The 20,010-nt window shown below is 30.4% G+C and overlaps 3 protein-coding genes and 1 long non-coding RNA gene across 6 annotated transcripts in view; 2 read left to right on the top strand and 2 right to left on the bottom strand.

Moving 5' to 3' along the window:
* LOC135797489 (uncharacterized) overlaps positions 1–20,010 on the bottom strand; it is a 143,046-nt gene that overhangs the window by 33,713 nt on the left and 89,323 nt on the right. The gene's annotated exons all lie outside the window — the stretch shown is intronic.
* On the top strand, positions 5,360–6,355 carry LOC135797682 (uncharacterized). Its single transcript, XR_010549612.1, has 3 exons — positions 5,360–5,573; positions 5,632–6,196; positions 6,255–6,355. It is a non-coding gene; the product is annotated as an uncharacterized lncRNA (long non-coding RNA).
* Positions 12,366–20,010, top strand: part of LOC135796999 (protein sidekick-like) — an 83,820-nt gene continuing 76,175 nt past the window's right edge. The window contains exon 1 of the mRNA XM_065309152.1: positions 12,366–12,671. Coding sequence (XP_065165224.1) covers positions 12,623–12,671 — 49 coding nt within the window. The 5' untranslated portion in view covers positions 12,366–12,622. The remainder of the gene's footprint in view (positions 12,672–20,010) is intronic.
* Positions 14,993–18,784, bottom strand: LOC135797126 (leucine-rich repeat-containing protein egg-6-like). Of its 2 annotated transcripts, none has more exons than XM_065309331.1 (3): positions 18,705–18,784; positions 17,517–18,642; positions 14,993–15,234 (listed from the first exon to the last, which is right to left on the bottom strand). In XM_065309331.1, exons 1-3 carry the CDS (start codon positions 18,740–18,742, stop codon positions 15,181–15,183), a joined length of 1,218 nt encoding a protein of 405 aa, XP_065165403.1. In that variant the 5' UTR covers positions 18,743–18,784; the 3' UTR covers positions 14,993–15,180. The 2 variants fall into 2 exon arrangements, with proteins under 2 accessions (XP_065165403.1, XP_065165404.1); XM_065309332.1 differs by lacking the exon at positions 14,993–15,234 and adding an exon at positions 16,908–17,400.

The following is a 20,010-nucleotide window of genomic DNA, read 5'->3' as shown; positions in this document are numbered from 1 at the left end:
TATTAAAACTCTATTTACTTTAACAATTAAATTTATTATTATTTACTTTTTAACAATTCAAAAATTTTATTATAATTATAAAATTTAAAAATTATATTTTACGAAATAGATAGTTAAAAAAATTACATATATTGTGGGTTTATTTAATAAATTTAATAAATTGATTTATTTGCTGAATCGATTTAACAAAAAAATGAAATTTCTGAATAAGGAACATCGCAACGGTGTTGGTAGTGTCCTCTGTGGGATGATATCCTGGAATATTCCAGGACTCCTGTGTAATTTCGCCCTAAAACAGTTTCCTAAAATAATAATCGAATGCTTTAAGATAGAATAAAATGAAAACGCTTGTAACCCTCACAAGAGATCGTTACTGCACAGTATTTGAGTGTTTGAAATAATGTGCGGGTGTATTGATTTAAATATTTACCCGTTCCGTTGGCGTGTAGATGCCGCCAGGAATCCTGTTTTAGTATTTTATTAACGCATATCCAACGCAGGTGTCTTATCTTCATGATATCTCGATACCTGTTTTATTTGTTGAATCTTCTAGTTTCTATGTTTATAGCATAATAACAAAACAACGATTTAAATTAATTTTATTGTTTACATAAAAATGCTGTGTTAATCAATGAGTTTTTAATGTAAAAATTATTCGTTTCTTGGATTTTGGGAATTTTAGCAGCTGTTATAGTACCAGGTGAGAATTTGCAAACTTGGAAAATTGGAATTTTTATAAAATGTTTTTCATGGAAGTCTGAATCACATCACAAGACTGAAAGAAGAAGAACTTTAAGAAATTTGTAATTTGCCTTTTACGAAATGCAAATGATAGAAATTATAAATGCAAATAAATTAAAATCATAATTTTATATAAAACACCAAGTTGAATCGCAGAAAATCTTGGAATAATTTAACATATATTTTGCTTGTGATGTATTAGATACAGCAGTATATTTTAACGTTAGAAGAATATTTTGTATCTTTCATTCAAGGAATAAATATTTATTTTTCTATTAAAATAAAAACTTAACCAAGTTGAATCATATTTTGCATGTAACAACACGACAGCTACTGCGCAACAAGTACAAAATTGATTTATGATTTTGATGATTCACAAAATTTTAAATAAATTAAAATTAACAAAAATATTTGAATATGTATGAAATATCTATATTAACAAATAATTACTAAAATGCATGCAAATTTGTAAATTAATTGAAATTGATGTTTGCCCAAATATTGTGAAACTCCACCGCAAATTTGCTCGACCAACACGTAATATCTCATAATATTGTGACATTGATCTATACGTTGTCTCCCTTTATAAAGGATGATAAATAGGCCTTTTCTAGTGACATATGTATTTGCCGACCATATGAAGCATTTGAATGTTTTCGTTTTGTTTTCAACATTTGAGTATTTTTGTGGTTGTAAGCAAGTATTTGTTTTATAAATTTACCCTTTTCCTCTAAAGCATGTGTGTTTTATCCATGTCTGAATTAGGTAGCACATAAATTATTTGCAGGAATGCATTTAGAGTAAACAAACCCACCAAACACATTCAGTATTTGTAATCTCTATGATCTAGGGTAAAGTAATGTTTATTTGCAGTGTAAATTGCAAGTGTAGCGATTTTGCTAAATGCTAATAGTCTATTTAATACATAATACATCTATCTATACTAGATTAGACTCAAAGGTATTAATTATTAAATATTAATTTCTCTAGTGTGAAATTTATTTAAATATAAACAGACAAAAAAAAACTTAAAATCCTTTATGGTATTCTTTAGCGCTATAATTGGATGATGTATTTCTTTCGAAGTGATTCTCAGGAAGTAATAAATTGCAGAAAGAAAGCGTTTTTGTCTGGCAAGGAAAAGGAAAAAGTTTCGGAGGCCTTTTGTTTCAATATATCAAGCAGGGAGAAATAGTAACCACAAAATTTATTACCTAAAAGAACTCGTGCATCTTTACACTCATTTATATTCAAGTTGTTTTTCTCGATCAATTGTGCAGCGGTTGCAACCACAACTTATTTTAATGCAAATTAATTTTGTTTTGCAAAAAGATAATTATATTTCTGATATTTCCTTATGATATTTCGGTGACACCCAAGTAAAAATATATGCTAATTATATTAATCCTTCTACAAGTTTTTATACAAAAATATTTTGCAAATTTCTTTCGGCTTTGTTTGTTTTTGAAAAAATTAAATTTAAAACCAAAGAAATAAAACATATTTTAAGTCAGTTAGAAATAAAAACTTTGATAAATAATTAGTTTCAAATGCACGTATTTTTCTTAGTTTTATATAAAATAGAAAAAAAAACCTAGAAATAAAATTGTAAAGTTATTGATTTGCTTTGCTAGCTTGTATTGCTGTGTGTGGATTCGGAATTATACGGTTTTCACTCTTCCCGCAGGAGTAACAAAACACTGTACCAAATTCACGCATTTGTATTCTATCCGGTAAACACCCAAAATCGTGCGTGTTTTTTGTATTCATAATTCATTGACACGTCCAGTCTACTACTAGAGCAGTAGCAGTATGTTACCTTTGTTTATTACGCATAAATAAATCAATAAATGTTAATTTTCAAAATTTCAAAGCCATAAATTGTGTTATTCACAAATTATTTAAATAACACAATAGATAATCTATTTTTCCAAGTTTTATTATTCATCCATTACAATACAAACTGAAAAACAAAATATTTTACGTTTTTAAAAATCGTACAATCGTACAAAAAGTACAAAACATTTATTTTCACTTTTTACCACTAGTTCCTTTTATTTTATTTAAAAAATACCACGAATATATAAAAATACACATAAATAAATAAATTTCATTGCATTTTTACAGCTTGGCTGTTAAAGTATCGGTAGATCCACAGTCATTAACCGAAACATAAGGTAATTAAAGCTACTGCACGCTTAGTGCTTAATTATTGCACACCCACTGCCGAGGGTAATGTAAGACATCCGAATGCTACACTCATTTCTTCTTTGAGACGCGCTACACACTGTTGTATCGCTGGCGCTTGCATAAATTACTCACGTACACCAACGTGTTTTAAGTAAGCACAAATCTAACTCATTTGGACTGGGTTTATCTCACTGATCTTGGATTACGTACAATTTATTCACGCCATTTAATTACCTCCTCTTTTTATTTTGCATTCAGAAATTAAACAACGCGGAAAAAAGGAAAATAAATCAATAAATTTACGGGGAACAAATAATATAGTTCATAATATGACTGTGCAGAATTGAGTGGAACATTGATATAAAAGACAAGCACTTTTACTTTAGCGAAGCGTGAGCAAAAGAAGAAAATTGAAGTGATGACTCGCTGAAAACGCTGACAAAGCGGCACAAATCTACGAAAGTAACGAAAACATTCGGAGTCGAGTACAAATGAACCAAAAGTGAATGCTGCAGACGAACATCTTCAAGCTTGTTATTGTAACCTTCCTTTTGCCATTTTCTTACGTCATGTCTTCATCTACCCTATAGAATAAAAAACAGACAAAGCTTTAGAGAAGATTATATTTTATTTTTTAACATATGATTATGTTACTCAAATAAATTACTAGTATGTAAATGATTATTGGAAAACCCACTTCTGCAAACTCTAGAAGTTGAAACAAAAATTGAAACTCGAGATTGAACCAGTTAACAAGCAATTCTCTTTGGAATTTCTGAATAAAAACGACTTTAATTTTCCGAACTCTAGAACCTAGAAGTTTTCCGGCGTAATTAAATTCATAATTTACTGATATTACCTTTCAAATGCAAACGCGCAAATTATGAAAGTGTAAATGTCCTGTTTATTTAAGCTCAAGTGATATTTTGCAAGTCATACTAATTCCATTCAACTTTGAACTCGAGTAATTAGTCGAATATAACACAACGAATAAATTAAATTAATTAACACGGAGCGTAAACAGCGCAATTAAATTAATTAAAATTCGGTCATTCCAATCAAGTGATTTCAAAACAACGCACACGGACCGTCTAAATAGGCAATTTATTTATGGTTTTATATTCGGATTTGTAATTATATGGACGACTAGCCAATAAAACAATCAGTAATAACTGGATTTGGTTGATATAATTTTTAAATGTTAATATTTACATGGGAATAACGTAAATTATTAAAAACTAGACCAGTGATTTGTCAAATATGTGAAAATTAAATATTTATAGTGAATAATAAGATTTATTTAAAGAAAATGTGAAAAATAAATGAAAAAATGGTTAAAAAAAGCTAAAAACTAAAAAAAAAAAAATCAAATTTAACGCAATTTAATCAAAATAAAGATAAGGAAAGCGCTGATAATGTTTTAATACGTGTTTTTAGGATATACGTATTTTTCCTTCACTTTACATTGAAAAAATCCACGAATTTTAACAATTTTTTAATAATTTTCACCCTAAAAGACAAAATCGCAACATCAAAAGTAATAAGCAACGTGGGAATTGCGCGCCCCTTCCTCTCCGAGTTTCAATCACCATTACGGCATCTAAGTACAAACATTGCGCCTACTTTAAGATGGTTATTCGGCCGATGTCTTCACAAACGAACGCCGAATGGCTGAAAAGTCCACGCACCAAATCGATTTAGAAACAAAACGCTTAGAATCCCCGTTGTGGGTTGTTTAATCTAGATGAAATTGGACTTGAAGTATACGTACTTCGCTCTCTGCATGCTCCATTCAAGTTCTGCTTCTTTTCAATTCAAATTCAATTTAATTTTTAATTGCAAAATCAACTTTGCAGCGTTCTTAACTTTGTGTTTGCGCATTTTTTGCGTCAGAGTTTACAACTTTGTAAAGTTAAAGAAACTTTCATGTATAGGAGTATATAGGAAAATATATTGACATTAGCTAGACTCAGTAATAATCAAAAGATGCAAAATATTAGAAAATATGAAGATAATTACCAAATTACTTGACTGAATAAAATAATACGAAGCTAATTGTCTAAAAGTTAATATTGCGACTAAATTTATAAAAGGAAGTAAAGTGTCAGGTGTTAAATTGCCATGCGATTCCTGCGCACATCTCAAGAAATTTTCGAGGCCGCAGGATTATTATTGTAAGCAACAAGAACACCCACTCCAACCACGTGTTTCATGTGACATCTGTTTGTGTATGTGTGTCGCCACTTACTTATAAGTGAATAAGTGAAAGACAAATGAGATGCAATTACACAATTTTATAATATGCTCTGTTATTTATTCTTTATACTTAATATTCTTATACTTCCAACGATTTATATTTATCAGTTGAGCTTCACCACGCGTACTTTTCACTTAATAAATTCATTATATAGTTATAAACATCAAAATGGAAATTCCGGTTGAAAAAATCTGCAATTTTTTTAAATGTTATGACACCGGCGTCAATAAACTTCATCTTAATCAAACAGCAAAGAATTTTCTCGCACCAGTTGGTCTAAGACCGAATAAAATTAATACATTTACGTATATAAAAATAATACCAATTATGTGTTTCGTCCATATGCTTTGTTTTGGACAAATTGGACATATAATACACTATTTATGTATATAAATATTTTTTAAAATAAAATATTTATTTATATAAATTTTATTTATTTTTAGGTAATAATCCGTTCTCATTCTTTGATGTGGCTGATGACATTGCAGTTATATTAACAACCGAAACAATCACCTATATTTTCATACATTTCACAACATTTTCCCCTGAATTGGATGAGATTTGTAAAAAACTAGGCGATTTTCAAGATCCTGATTTAGGAAGAGCGAGAAATGTTGAAGCATTGGACAAATTATTCACAAAATACATCTATTTATGTATACTGAGTTTTGTGGTAACATGTTTGATTACATTTGTATTTTATATCACTGATCAGTGCGAGCCGGATGAAGTCAGTAATTGTGGATTTATTTTTACGCCCTATTTGCCTTATATTGATATTTATAATCAGCCATGGCGATCAATTGCGTTGGTTTGTCAATGTCTTAGTTCTTATACAGCAGGGGCAATTGCCATGTGTAATATTTCGCAGTTTGTATTCCTTAATGAAGTGTTAATTCTAAGGTATAGTCATTTGGAGAGTATTGTTCAACGCATTCCCAAGGTTAAAAAGTGGGAAAGACGTGCGTTAATTGGAAGAATTGTGCGATATCACAATATTTTAATGGAGTAAGTATTGATTTATTTCATATTATTATTGGTATTATAGTTAATTTTGATATTACAGAATAAACGTAAAGTCTAACCATGCAATTGGAAAAGCATATGCCTTACATTTGTGTGTTACACCTATAAATATGAGTGTGATTGCATTTCAACTACTGAGTAAGGTATACACACTACTAATATTAAAAAAAAATTGTTTATTAATATAAATTTTTATTTTATTTTTTAAGGATTTGATTTTGTCTTCAGTGGTGCATATTTTGTCATACATTATTATCGTCATTTTAACCTGTGCTAGTGGCGAACGTTTAACAACATATGTATAATACATAATCATAATTATAAATAATTGTATCATTCAATGATTTTCTACGTTTTAGACTGAGAAATTACACTATACTATTTTTATATCCATGCCTTTCAAAGACGTTAAAATTTCGAAGGATATGAAATTTTTATTGATGAAAGCCCAGCATCCTCTGCAAGTTCTTGCTGGTGGTATAACAGGAGTGAACCATGTTCTGATGGGAAATGTATACAATTTAACTGATATCTATACGAAGATATTTTTATAATGCGTAATTATTACTTGTAGATTTTTAAAACCGTCTGGTCAACGCTTACAGTTTTAAATAAAACAAGAGAACATTGAACAGCTTGCTATTTTAGTTGATATTTAATATGGAAGCAAAGAAAATACCATGAAACTCATCGTAGTTTTTAGATATACAAAATCACTTTTTATAAAACAATAATTACTTGTAAAAGTAATGTTAATTGTTCGTGGTGACAGATTTTAAGTGCTTGGACGAGTTTCATTCGAGTATGTTGAATGTGCTTGTTATTTGTTATTCAGTTTGCGCGAAACACATAATCCCAGTACGAATGAACTTTATCAGATTTTCCGCTTGCGTATGTTAAGCACGTGAAGCCATGGTTCTTGAAAGCTTTCACGATTCGGCTCTTTTTTCTCTCGCAACCTTAACATAGAAAATACGTGTACTATTTGACAACGGAACAAAACTTTCACCTCCAGGAGATATATTTTACATTTTCCATTCATACTTTCAAACAGGATAATTTTAAAGTTACTAAACTTTGCACTTTCTGTTTATCTGGACCCTGGAATAATGATTAATATCTAAAATAACATATTAAAACAATTATAGTGATAACATTATAGTAATATATCGTATTTAAATAGTTTATCAATATTTTGTAAACAATTATAAATCTATGCAATAAAAAATCAATATTTCTGCGAATTCTTGATTTATTAACAAAAATTATTGAATTGTTGGGTAACTTACAATCACACTTTTAAATTTATTATGCTCTGGAAAAATTAGTTTTGTGTTTATTCGGTTAAATTTGCGATTTATTGAAAAATATTGCGCCCATTTATTTCTTTGCGTATTTCATCGGGTTTTCTTACTTGAATTGCGCGATGGTGCTGTTGACATTTGCATAAATTTCTTCCATATACAGTAGAGTCCGGTTATAATGACATCGAAGGGAATTGACAAACACGTCATAATAAGCGGACGTCATACAAAGCGTTTTGTGAAATGAAATCCCTTTTTTATGTAAATATGTACATATACATACATATTAAATCAAAATCAAAATTGCACATAATCAGCACATTATAACACATACAAGTGTATTTTTTACTTCAAGTAATCTGTAATTTTTGTCTGCTTTTGTTTTTTCATTTAATTAATTTTCTTGTGATTTTCGAAGCCTCTTCGGTTTCAAAACATTTGAATTGAACGATTGCTTAATGCGGTTCTTGTTTTTTAAAAAGCATTGAGATTGTCGAATGACCCACGCCAAATTCGGATTAATGGAAAATACGGATTAAGTCGTGGTCAAGGTACTGCTGCCCGAATGCTTATATTTATTATTTAAGCATTTGGTCTTTCCGATAGTAAATACATAAAAGTAATTTGACAATCATAAAAGAAATGTAGCAATAAATATAAAAAGTTCGCCACGTGTCGAACGTCGTCGGGTATCAACGAACATTACCGGAGGTGTAAAGAATCATGTTGGTCAATATAATCGGACATAATCTGTTAAAAATGGGTCATAATAAGCGACATGTCACTGTAAGCGAAGTCATTATATCCGACTTTTTTATACAGAATTTTATATGAAAACCAAACTTGGTAGTGTAGGTACGTCATAATAACCGGTTGGTCAATATAAGCGGAGTCATAATAAACGGATTCTACTGTACAACCATACGAAATAAGCACAAACCTTACTCATTTGGGTTGGGTTTATCGTAAGCATCTCGGATTACCCGGATTACCAGAATTTATTTGCGTCATTTACTTGCTCCTTATTTTATTGCATTTGTCCGATTTATCCTTGCGTTCTTAGTTAACGCAAATATTTATGGTTTACACAATTTAATTGTTTAAAATAAACAAATACCATCAAATAATTATCAATAAAACGTTTGATATTATGTATATTTTTTAGTTTAATATGTTTTACCATCTTAAAGTTTTGTTTCTTTGTAATGTATAAGAAAACTTTTAATTAAACAGCACACTATCAGCTTCCTTCTACTCGTAAGTATTACAAGCTGTAGGAAAGTGATTTATCCAATACTCGTTCAGCTTAAGCTTAGTTTGTTGTTGAGAAGTTTTGATTTCATTTGGTTGTGTACAACATGCAAAACTTCAGAAATTGAGTAACAAAAAAATCAAAATTGACGGTTTTGCCAACATCATTCAACTGAGGCTTCAGATAATAAACACTAAGTTTTAAACTTGATCAATTTTAGCCGTTTTGATGTTGTAGAACAAATTGTTCTTAAATTGAGCAAAAAATCAAGTAAAAACTTGAAATACATTAAAATTTCATTTTCTATTTGACAAATTTATCTGTTACGTATAAATTTCTCTGGATACTAAAGCCAATTATTAGCTTTAAATTGAAATTAAGAAATAAGAGTAAAATTGCTTGAAATTACATACATGCAATAAGAGAGAAACCCAAAACCCAAACATTATGAAACTCGGTGTATGTGCAATGGGAGGACAAACCTAATGAAAGGATGTCTCTCTAACGCATTAATGTGGTGCGTGTTTGTAGAAGCTGAGGACAGTATAACACAATTAGCCGAGAGAGTTCTAATTGCTGCCTCTTGCTTGCGAGTATGCCAGGCAATCTCAGCAATGGGATAATTTCAGCCCACGGCATGCAATATTACTGATATACTGATGAGAATCTGTTGAAGATGCGAGCGAAGCAATTTAACTGGTTGGAACTTTCATAAACTATGCGAAGGCACGACAAATAGGTATGTGGTGACAATATGGTGGAGTTAACATCACGTTTATAGAGCTAAATATTAATTTTGAATATTTTTTTAAGCAGAGAAAGGGAAATAATCTGAATTTTACATCTAGTTACTTTTTAACAGTATAAGAAGCAACAGTATGAATATCTAGGTATGAGTACCTATTTTAATAATGATACAATCTACATTTTTACATGTTTGGACTTCAATCCAACAACTTAAGTTGTAGTAATTCTTTAACAGCTGAGCGGTTCAAAGCGTCCAGAGTTGAAGATTTGAAAACGCGCCATAACCTATCAATATATAGATCCAATAAATTAAAATTAAGTGAATTTGCATCTTAAGGTAAAACCGCGTAAGTAATTGTACAATATGTGAAGTGATAACATGTAACAAGGCTCAAATAATGCAATCATCACATGTATCAATGAATATCTTACCAGAAAAATCCAGGAAAGTATATTTAAGCTCATATGAATCATTCAATAATTGGAGAGTTGACAAATGAACTACATCAGCCTCAGAATCAGCTCTGCTGGATTACTTTAAATTATTATCCACATAATATACACCTACATCACTGTGGACACATTTTTCCATGCAGAAAACCACCTTGAATATACATGAAAAGATCAACATAGAGAAGTATTCCACACTCTTAGCTTTCTTACAGCGAAGATCACAAGATTTCCAGCCTAAAAAGACTTATTTGTTCACACTGAACAATATACAAGAGTTTTTAGATAATGCACCAGATGACAAGTATCTCCCATCAAAAGTAAGTGATAGGCGTATCTTCATAGAAGATAAAAGGTAATTTTATTTATAGGTTGCTCTAATCCTTGGAGTAATTGGTGCTTGCCAAACAAATGAATTATACTGGCTGAGAATTGGTCACATACAAGATATTGGAACTGCTTTTGTGTTCACTGTTTGTAATTCCAGGACAAGACAGCATTGAAAGTTTATTATATCAGATAAATGTTATAATATATGCAAAAAATATATAGCTCCCCTACATGATAGCCCAACATCAAGAATACAGGATGGGTAGGTTTAGAAATTCTAGAATTGGTACACACACGTTTCATAAAATGGGAATCGGTATTGCACGTTTTTTAAACCTTCCACATCCGGAGAATTTCTCTGGTCGAAGTTTCAACGGATCTTCTTCAACTGTTGCTGTGGATGCAGGAGGTAATATCACCACGAAGAAGTTTCGTCACAGACGTGTATTTGAAACTGAAACATCAAATACCAACAATATTAATCGTGAGATAAAACAATACTCCAAAGTTGGTCCAACTATTAATGCAAATATGCCAATGTTGACTTTCCATAACTGTAAAGATAGAACAATTAATATCTTAACCTAATCTGTCATGTCATCTGCTTCAGATAGCTTTTAACTTATATTTAGTCGGTAATGTTATAATTTAAAGTTTTATACTACAAACCAAACTCTATCTTCCAAATATTGAGGTTATTTTACAACACAACAAGAGATTTTCTTTTGCAATTTATCAGTAAAGTACTACATGGATTCACATCACATTAATACATAATATTAATGAATTTTCAACCACAAACTTCCACCTAATTTGATTGTGGAGGCTTAATGTTTTGATCGATATCTATAATCCTGCAGTACAAACATCAACTGGAAATTATCGCTATTGGCTTAGTATTGCAGTGAGTATACGTAACAATTAAACATGTATTATATTGATGGCCGATCGGTAGCCGAACCAAATCATTCCACAATGCCTCACCCCAAGCCATATCATTTACTAATTAACTATCCGCTTGGCATTAGACGGACGAAACCAAGCCGCATATTTGATATTAGTATTAGTATTAATAACAACCAAAGCAATTATATGAAGTCAAGAGCTTCAAAAGCTTTGTTGCCGAGAAAATATTACTATTAGCGTGACACTTTAACCTTTCTGTAAAGTAAAATAATCAAAATGATACATTGGGCATTACATATATGCTTGCAACAAATATTCACTTGTTTCTGTCATTTACAGTCTGATGCTTATTCTGCACATTCATATTCAAATGTATGCCAACAATGACAGTAATATAATTTATCTGGCTTTCAAGTGACACTCGTTTATGAGTGAGACAAATAAAATGATTCAGTGTCTGCTTTGGATAAATATTTATTTATCACAAAAGTTAAATATTACACTTTGGCTCTTTGTTGAATATTGAGTGAAATTCGGTGCGTGTCTGGAAGTATTACGGGCACTATCTGAAAAGTTTTCTAATGTAGTAAGTTTCTACTTAAAGAAAATTGCAGTTGGTGTATCACTTGGTGCTAACTTTGTGCCTCTTGGTGAAGTCACTTATTTTTAATGCGGTATGCATCCTTTTTAATATGATAGATTACCATTTATGGGTAAAGTGAAGCAAGTTTGTTATATTTGATGTAAGAAGTTATTTAAAATTGATTTTTTGGGTAAATTTAGTAAATTTAAGTCAATTTTAACAAGCTTACAGACTTGTATTGAATGTTTAAACCACGAATTTCATAGTTAATAGATAAAATGCAAAATTAGATGACAAAATGTTGATTTTTTCAGTAAATGAAAACGTTTTATTCTAAAATAGGAGCATATAAGCAGATTTACCAAAAAAACTGCGTTCGTATTTCAGTTTAATCCAAAAGAGTTTTGTTTATTTTGTTTTATACCCTGATATTGGTTGTATTATTAATAATGCTTTAAGCGTAAGCCTTGAGATGGCGCAATGTGTACCATTTCATTCGTTGAAGGGGAAAACCGGCAGCGCGACGCCTAGGCACGCCGCCCTCGTGCAGTTTGCTGTTGAACTCTTTCCAGCTATCACGTTGGTGTGCACAGTAATCAAAAACACCCGGTTCTGCTAATACGAGACCTGCTTGTTTCGTCTTGTCCTATTGTGGCTATTAAAGACTATATGACAGTTATGTGGAATGGAATTTATTAAATTATTAGTTCTGTGTTTACAGAATTTACAAATTAATAATTATAAATTATGGTTATCTGCTTATTATTCTTAAGTGCAAGTGTTGAGTGTGGTGTGTTTAAGAGATATGAGTGATCATCCAAAGAAAGTGGATTACAATGGAAGCATCGATCTTTGTTAGGATTCTGGGACAATTGTTGATATCAGGTATTTTGTAAAAATATTTTCAATTAAAAAAAACAAAACTAGGTAATATTTAGCAAATACCTATTCATTATTGAGCATTCAACGTCTTAGATTTTTCAAATATTGTTTCACAGAGTTTTTATTTTTCAAATGAATATTATTTTTAGAAAAATGGAAAATTTTTGGAAAATTCAGGAAAATTATTCTTAAATATTTAATGTTGTAATGTCCTATGTATGATGCTGAACCTCAGCTTTGAGAATTAGAGTTACGTTGCAAATAATCACTTTGTTTTGCTGCGTTGATGTTTGTAATTAATCATTTAATGCGACAAGACATTACAATATACAATAATAAATATAATCCTTGATTTATACAATTATTGACAAAAAAAACTTATCATTAGTCATCTAAAAATATAACATTTCTTGATATTTTGTTGAATATCCAACCAAAAAAAGTTCTAATATTTCCAGTACCTATAATTTTTTTATACTTTTACATAAAAAATTGACTTTTTTTTTAAACTCCCAGTCTTAATAATTTCACACTAATTTTAACATAAATATAAATTGTGGTAAATTTTTATTATAGGTATAATATGAATGCAATTCATTAGCTCTTTTATAAAACATTATTGGTACATAAACCAAATCTAGTTTAATGGATTCCGCGCAAACTGACACATAATATGAAAATGCAAATTTGCCAACACACGTACAAATGTACCGAAATGCAGTTGCAATGAATTCATTTGCATTCACTTGTCTGCTCGTATTAAGTTGGGTCGGCTGGATATTTGCGCATTAATAAAATTGTACGTTTTTATAAGTGACAACTCATGTCCAGAATGGCACAAATTTGCATGATTTGTGGAGTTCTGGTTTAATTAGGCTATAATTCTGTCATGTAAAATGCATATAATTTATAATTACGTTTATTATGCGATTAATTTACGGGAAAGAAATTACAGAATAATTTACTTACTATAAAATAATCCACAAATCATACGAACAAAACGTTTATTTCATTTTCTACTTCTATCTACGAAGCGCCAGTTTTTCCACGGTTTTTTGACCCAAAATGTGATAAAGTACTTTACTCACGGGTATTATTTACGGGGAGAAGCTTGCACTTGCGCATTTGCCTACTGTGCAGCAACAGACCATATGAAATGCCGTGCGCCGTCAATCAAACTAGTGCTGCTGCTAGTATCGGCGCAGCACGACATTTATAATCACACTAGCTTTAACCCGCGGCTTCGCTCGCAAATATCTAAAATAATGAAGTTGCTTCCGTACGCGTCTGTAGTCACAGAAGAAGTTACAATGAAGTAGAATGGCGGGAAGTTTAAAATGGCTGAAAGTATAGTCTATGGAAGTATAGTGTACAGTCTCCATAGTGTAGTCAATTGGATTTGATGTTGACGTAGCTGTCGGTAATACAGTGTGATGGTACTATAGTACTTAGGTTTGAGCTTCATTGCTGGAATGCTAGATGGCGTTATAGTAGTCAAATAGCCAGATGCAGAGGTATTATTGGCTAAACTATTTCTTTATTTTATTTAAAAAATATATATTTTTTATTAAATAAAAAGTAGCCTATAACCATTCGGGGACCACTAAGAAAATGTGTACAAATTTTCATGAAGATCGGTTAAGTAGTTTTTGCGTAAAAGTGTAACAAACATCAGGACTTTCGCATTTATTATATTAGTAGGGATGGCTAAATACTGTTAAACACTCGATTGATTAAACGTTCGCTACGCTCGTGGCAAAAACTTTTATTCTATCACTTGATACTCAATAAACCATTTAGATGCACTTCTTATACCGACCAACTACTTTACTACTGTAAAAAATATATATTTCAATGACAACCATTTTTACAAATGAATTTATTTGAAAACAAAACCTCTTACCATATATATGATAAGAAGATGAATAGGCGACAAGTCTTATGACGTCCATTAATCATTCGGCAAACTTTTGTTGGTCTACTTTATCACTTTGACCCATTATTGTTACACGTTTTAATGTATTTAATGCTTGACACTAGCGCATATGCCCGAAATTATATCCCATTGTTGTTCTCAAAATACTTGCTAGAGTTTAATGTACGTGCGCCCCGTTATAAATCATCTCTGGTAGCCATTATCAAACCACCTCGTTGTTATTATGCACCTATTACATAATTTTAAGCAGGGGTAGAGTACGTTTTGATTTGTTTATGGCAATATGATATTTATTAACGAAATATATTTACGCATAGCGATAAATTTTCGCTTAAGGTAAAATGAATCAATTAATCTTTTGTATGGTTTGAAAAATATACTTCATGAATGCGTATTGGAAGTTTTATTCAACTGGAATATGAACTAATAATTCAATTTAAAATATCCATTTAAAATCCTTTAGAGGGAAGAATTCCAGGGAAATGTATAAGTTTGGTTTGTTTAATTTCCTCGTTCAACCAAAGCCATGTATAAACCAAACGTGCTGTGGTACGTGGTGGATTCTATCGAAGTACTTTACATTACTCTCACGTTTCTCCTATTATATTTTTTTAGTTCTTGTAACATTCTCTGAAAAGCAATGAAAAGAAGTTTAATTAACGCCTGTTATAATCTAACATGCTATTAAAATACTATTAAAATCGCCTATTTTCCACAGTTTTGAGACAGAAAAAGTAATAATCATCGACGGCCAAGGCTGTGATTAAAGTACTTTAGTCACGGGTTTTAGTCACGGGGTGGAGCTTATATGCCATGCCATATGAAATAGCATGCGCTATCGAGCGAATTTCTAAGATTCACAATACAAAAGTTCAAATAAAAAACCTAAACATGGATATATTGTAAAAATAGAAAAATTAGCGTAAGCATCACGTGCCTAAACACCCATTTATCCACTTGATACTTAATATACTTTTATGGTTGAAATACTTACGTGATAATTCAAAAATGATTAATTTTTTTTACTTTGCTGTAGATTCTGGGATAAAAAGTAGGGTTTTCAATTAAAAACTCCCATCACGCTTGCACCAGAAAAAAAGTTATAAGTCTTGAGTGCCACGCTGTTCAATTATCCAAGTGAATAAAAAACTTTCCACTTTTCAATTAATAATTAAATTTCGTTTAAAACTCTTTTAAATGATAAAATGCAGTCAGTCGAATTAAATCAAAAGTCTGGCCGCTTACATTTATAATTAATTTTGCAACAGTTGATTGTCTAAGCATTAAAAATAGAGTACATTTGTTTATAAACTATTGAAACAACGGAATTTTTAATTAGGAAATTTTAGTTTGTAAATTATTTATAATATATTTTGGTTTTATAGAATTCCTTTGCATACTTTTTCTAAATCAAAACAAAATATACAAAAATCATTAATTTGTTGAAGTTAACTTATTATTTTAATTAATTTCTTTTGATTATTCTTTAGTTTTTGGTGGAATGTAATAATGGTTTATCTTCCTACATTGACATTTTGATTGATCACATAAATAATCTTAGGATGCACATACTTCTTCACTAATTATTTACGAATTACTCTGGTTTAATAAATTTGTAGTGATTTGAACTTACAGTAAGAGGCGGTTGCATGATGAATTACATTCGTTCCGTGCCTACTCTTCAGCTTGTTGAGCCACGTAATATAATGAATTGGAAGGCAAAGCACACGAAAGCACAATTTGGCTACAGATTATCGTCCGGAAATAAGTTTGCTACCATGTTATTGTTACCACCGCTAATCAGATTTAAGTCTAAGGCTTGTACTGGTAAATACAACACTTGAATTTAATACCTATTCACTTTATTGCTAAATCACAAATTAAAAACACAAAAATTTTGATTAAATATTAAAATATTAATAATTTTGAATGTAGATATGTAAATTTAATTAATTTAACGTCTGAACTTGTAGTTATATTTCATAAATATTGTTAATGTTCACCGTGAATGTGTTCATAACCTTCAGGTGCATTAATTTAGGTTAGCGATGGTCTTATAATACGGGCATTTTATTATGCTCAGCGGAGCAATAAAACTGCTAAACAACATGCAATTGCTAACTTTTATCCTCCATGGTATACGATAAAAGAAAGAGTGATTTAAGTTTACTATAACAAACTACAAAAACATTTAAAAAATATTTATTACTTCGTTTAATATTAAATTAAACTATTTATATAAAAAACATGATTATTTTATGATAAATGTAACAGTTTTTAAATTATTTTTATTTTGTATTCGTTTTCTTAATTTTAGTAAAATCATTCATTTGTATAGAAGAAGTGTTTGGTAATTTTCGCGTAGAAGTAACCGAAATTCCTGCCTTTGAAGATTTGGCATCAATAAATAAATCAATAGAAATATTTCCGTTTTTGTATATACCGCGTAATTTAAGCGTGAAGTAGATGAGACTACAGCTCAATCCTATTGCGTATGTGAATAAAGACCCAAAAGTTAAGTGAAGATTGTAGTACGCCTTCATACTTATAACAATATCATCTATATTTACTCTTAATGTAGTGTACTCACAACCGACAAAATTATTTTCAGTCTCGTTTTGTTCTTCAGTATAATCAGTAAATTTTTCAGATTTTGTTACTTTTTCTTGCTTCTTTTCCTCTTTAAAAATAGCTTCGCACTTGTGAAAGTCAACGGTGCCATTCTCTTTCCGTATAAATGTAATTTTAAAAGAAAACCGTGAATTTTGTTTGCAAATGCCTTGCAAGCCTCCATCACTGTAAACGCCATTACGTAAATCAAGCAAAAAAAGATTAGGTGTGTTCAAAACTATTTCATCCATAAAATTATACGCTAATGATAAAGTTTCCAAGGTTTGAGATGTGATAATTACCTTACGCAATCCATGATTGTGCGATAAATCAATCCTTTTGATGTTAGGTGTATTAAAGTCCAGATTCCAGTTGATTTCTTTAATAGCATTTCCAGAAAGAAAAAGGTCTTTCAAGTTTGGTAAGCCGTTAAAATCATAATTTTGTACATCTTGGATTTCATTGTTTTTTACATCCAGGTATGTCAAGCTTTCAGATTGAATATTTAATCGAGTTAAACTATTATTACTTAAATACAGATGTGTTAACGCTGGCAAAGATGTAAATTCAAGATCATCTAGTCCTCTGATTCCAAAAGACTCGAAATGCAAGTCGGTTTTATCGATGATTTCTTGTTGATCAAATAATGTCACTGCATTAGTATAGTATGTACAAGCAAGTAGTATAATCAAACATGCCCATTTCTTTGTATATCCAGGTGTGAGCAGACAAATAGATGTTATTAAAACAATCATAATACTCATAGGTCGTAATTTTGTACCGAGAGAATTTTGTCTTTTTTCGGGATTTCCTTCAGGTACTTCAATCAAAATTGTTTGATCAGTCGGAGTTAAAGTTGGGTGACATGGTACACCATTAAACATCTCAAGGTGCTCCAATTTTATACACACTTTATCATGTGTATCTTTAAAATTACGTCCGGTTATATTTAAGGTTTTAAGATGTTGGAATATTTTCAATGATGAATTCGGTAGGTTTGTCAAACTGGTATTCTTCATACTTAAATGTTCAAGCGTTATTTCTGCGTCATTTTCAAGTGATTCTATTGGATTATCATCAAGAATAAGCGTACGCAGACGTGGATTATTTGACACGAATAGTAGATTAAATTTTGTTAACTTTAAGTCGATTAGAACAATTTTTTCCAGTTCTAAGTAGCAATAGAAATGGTCCAGGTCTTCAACACGATTTAGATTGCATGATATTGCATTTAGTGTTGATACATATTGTCTGTCTTGAGGAATTATTATAGTTTCCCATGCTGAACTTAGAGGTTCACCTGGCGATGGTTCGCATATGGTGAGTGATGGACTATCAACGCTTCTTTTAATTCTACGTCCTGAACCAATTTTACATTCGAGTATTCTTTCTTCTGATTGCTCCCCAGCAACAATTGCAGCGAACAAACTAAAATATAAATTGTTATTTTCTTTATAAGTTTGTTAAGTTATTGAGATATGTATACATACCAATTCCAAAGAATTGCGTACAAAAATATTTTCAACATGCTTGCTTCAAGTGCGTTTAGTATCTCACCTAATAACTGGCAAACACAAGGAACGCCTATATTTATAGATCGTATAATACATTTTTATCTGTATGTTATCTTTGCTTTATCGTATTGATAAACAAATTTATCGCAAATGTTTGATTAAAAAAACGAGACAGTACAACGTTTTACTCAATATTTATTACCAAATTATTTTCAATAAAGTGAATAGGACAACAAAAGTTCGGTTCAAAAAAATAAATTATCAATGGTATTAGTATTTCGTCTCAAATCAGTTTTACATCATATCAGACCAACACAACATTCCCTTCAGTAAAACTTTTATAAAGAATTTTCAGAAAAAAAATCAAAAAACTTGGATTCTTGAAAATTAATCCTTTTATCAAGTTTTAATATAACTGTTTTAACTAAATCATAAAATTCTATCAATTTTAATTAATAAATACCTATTTTAACATATTTTTGACGGAACTAAGTTATAGTTTTCATTAAGTTGATTTTGAAATAAAATATGCTTCAAAGATAAACACGTGAAGCAATTTTGAATTTAATTATGCGTGTATTTAGCTTCATAAATGTTAACATTTGAGTTAAATTGAAGGCAGTAGCAACCCGTGCAATTTTACTTTCAGATGTAAATTAAATGACTTTATTGCACATTTCAATTGCAAATGCAAACCCCGAAAGTTATCTTAAAGCGAGGTGCATAAGCTCAAGTTGCATGTATATTGGATGAAGAGCTTATAGGTAAGCTATGCGCATGTACGTACAATTGGACATCTGCACTAGTAATGTTGTAATCTGTTTCCACAGCGATAGAAGTTAGAAGTTAGTTAATTAAGTGCATAATTAGAGTCTACATACTCAACTAAAACATAAAATATTTAAAAATAAGAGTTAAATGTTTTATTTCATTTAAAACTAAACAAAACTATGCAATAATTCACATTTTTCTTTTACACTATTAGTTAAGATTAGTTAGCACAATATGCTCAATATACCATATGTACAATCCAACATAAAACATTACAAAAATCCAATATACATATATAGTATCAATATAAATTGCCCAACGTTGGATTATGTAATGCCAGCACGCTTCAATTTAACGGCTGAATGTGTCTCGAAGCGATGCTGTAATGTCCCTCATATGTCAAATACAGCACAAAGTGAGCATGTGCCAAATTTGTAAATGGACGCAAATATTTCTTTCAAACGATCACAATTCAACCATTTCTAGAGCAAACGTATTTTTTTATAATATT

This window comes from Atheta coriaria, unplaced genomic scaffold (genome assembly GCF_025399875.1).
Source record: "Atheta coriaria isolate IRGN ID8LTWV9N9 unplaced genomic scaffold, Caltech_Dcor_3.1 hic_scaffold_8_pilon, whole genome shotgun sequence".
Classification (NCBI taxonomy): Eukaryota; Metazoa; Arthropoda; class Insecta; order Coleoptera; family Staphylinidae; genus Dalotia; species Dalotia coriaria.
This window is presented reverse-complemented; position numbering and strand designations above follow the sequence as displayed.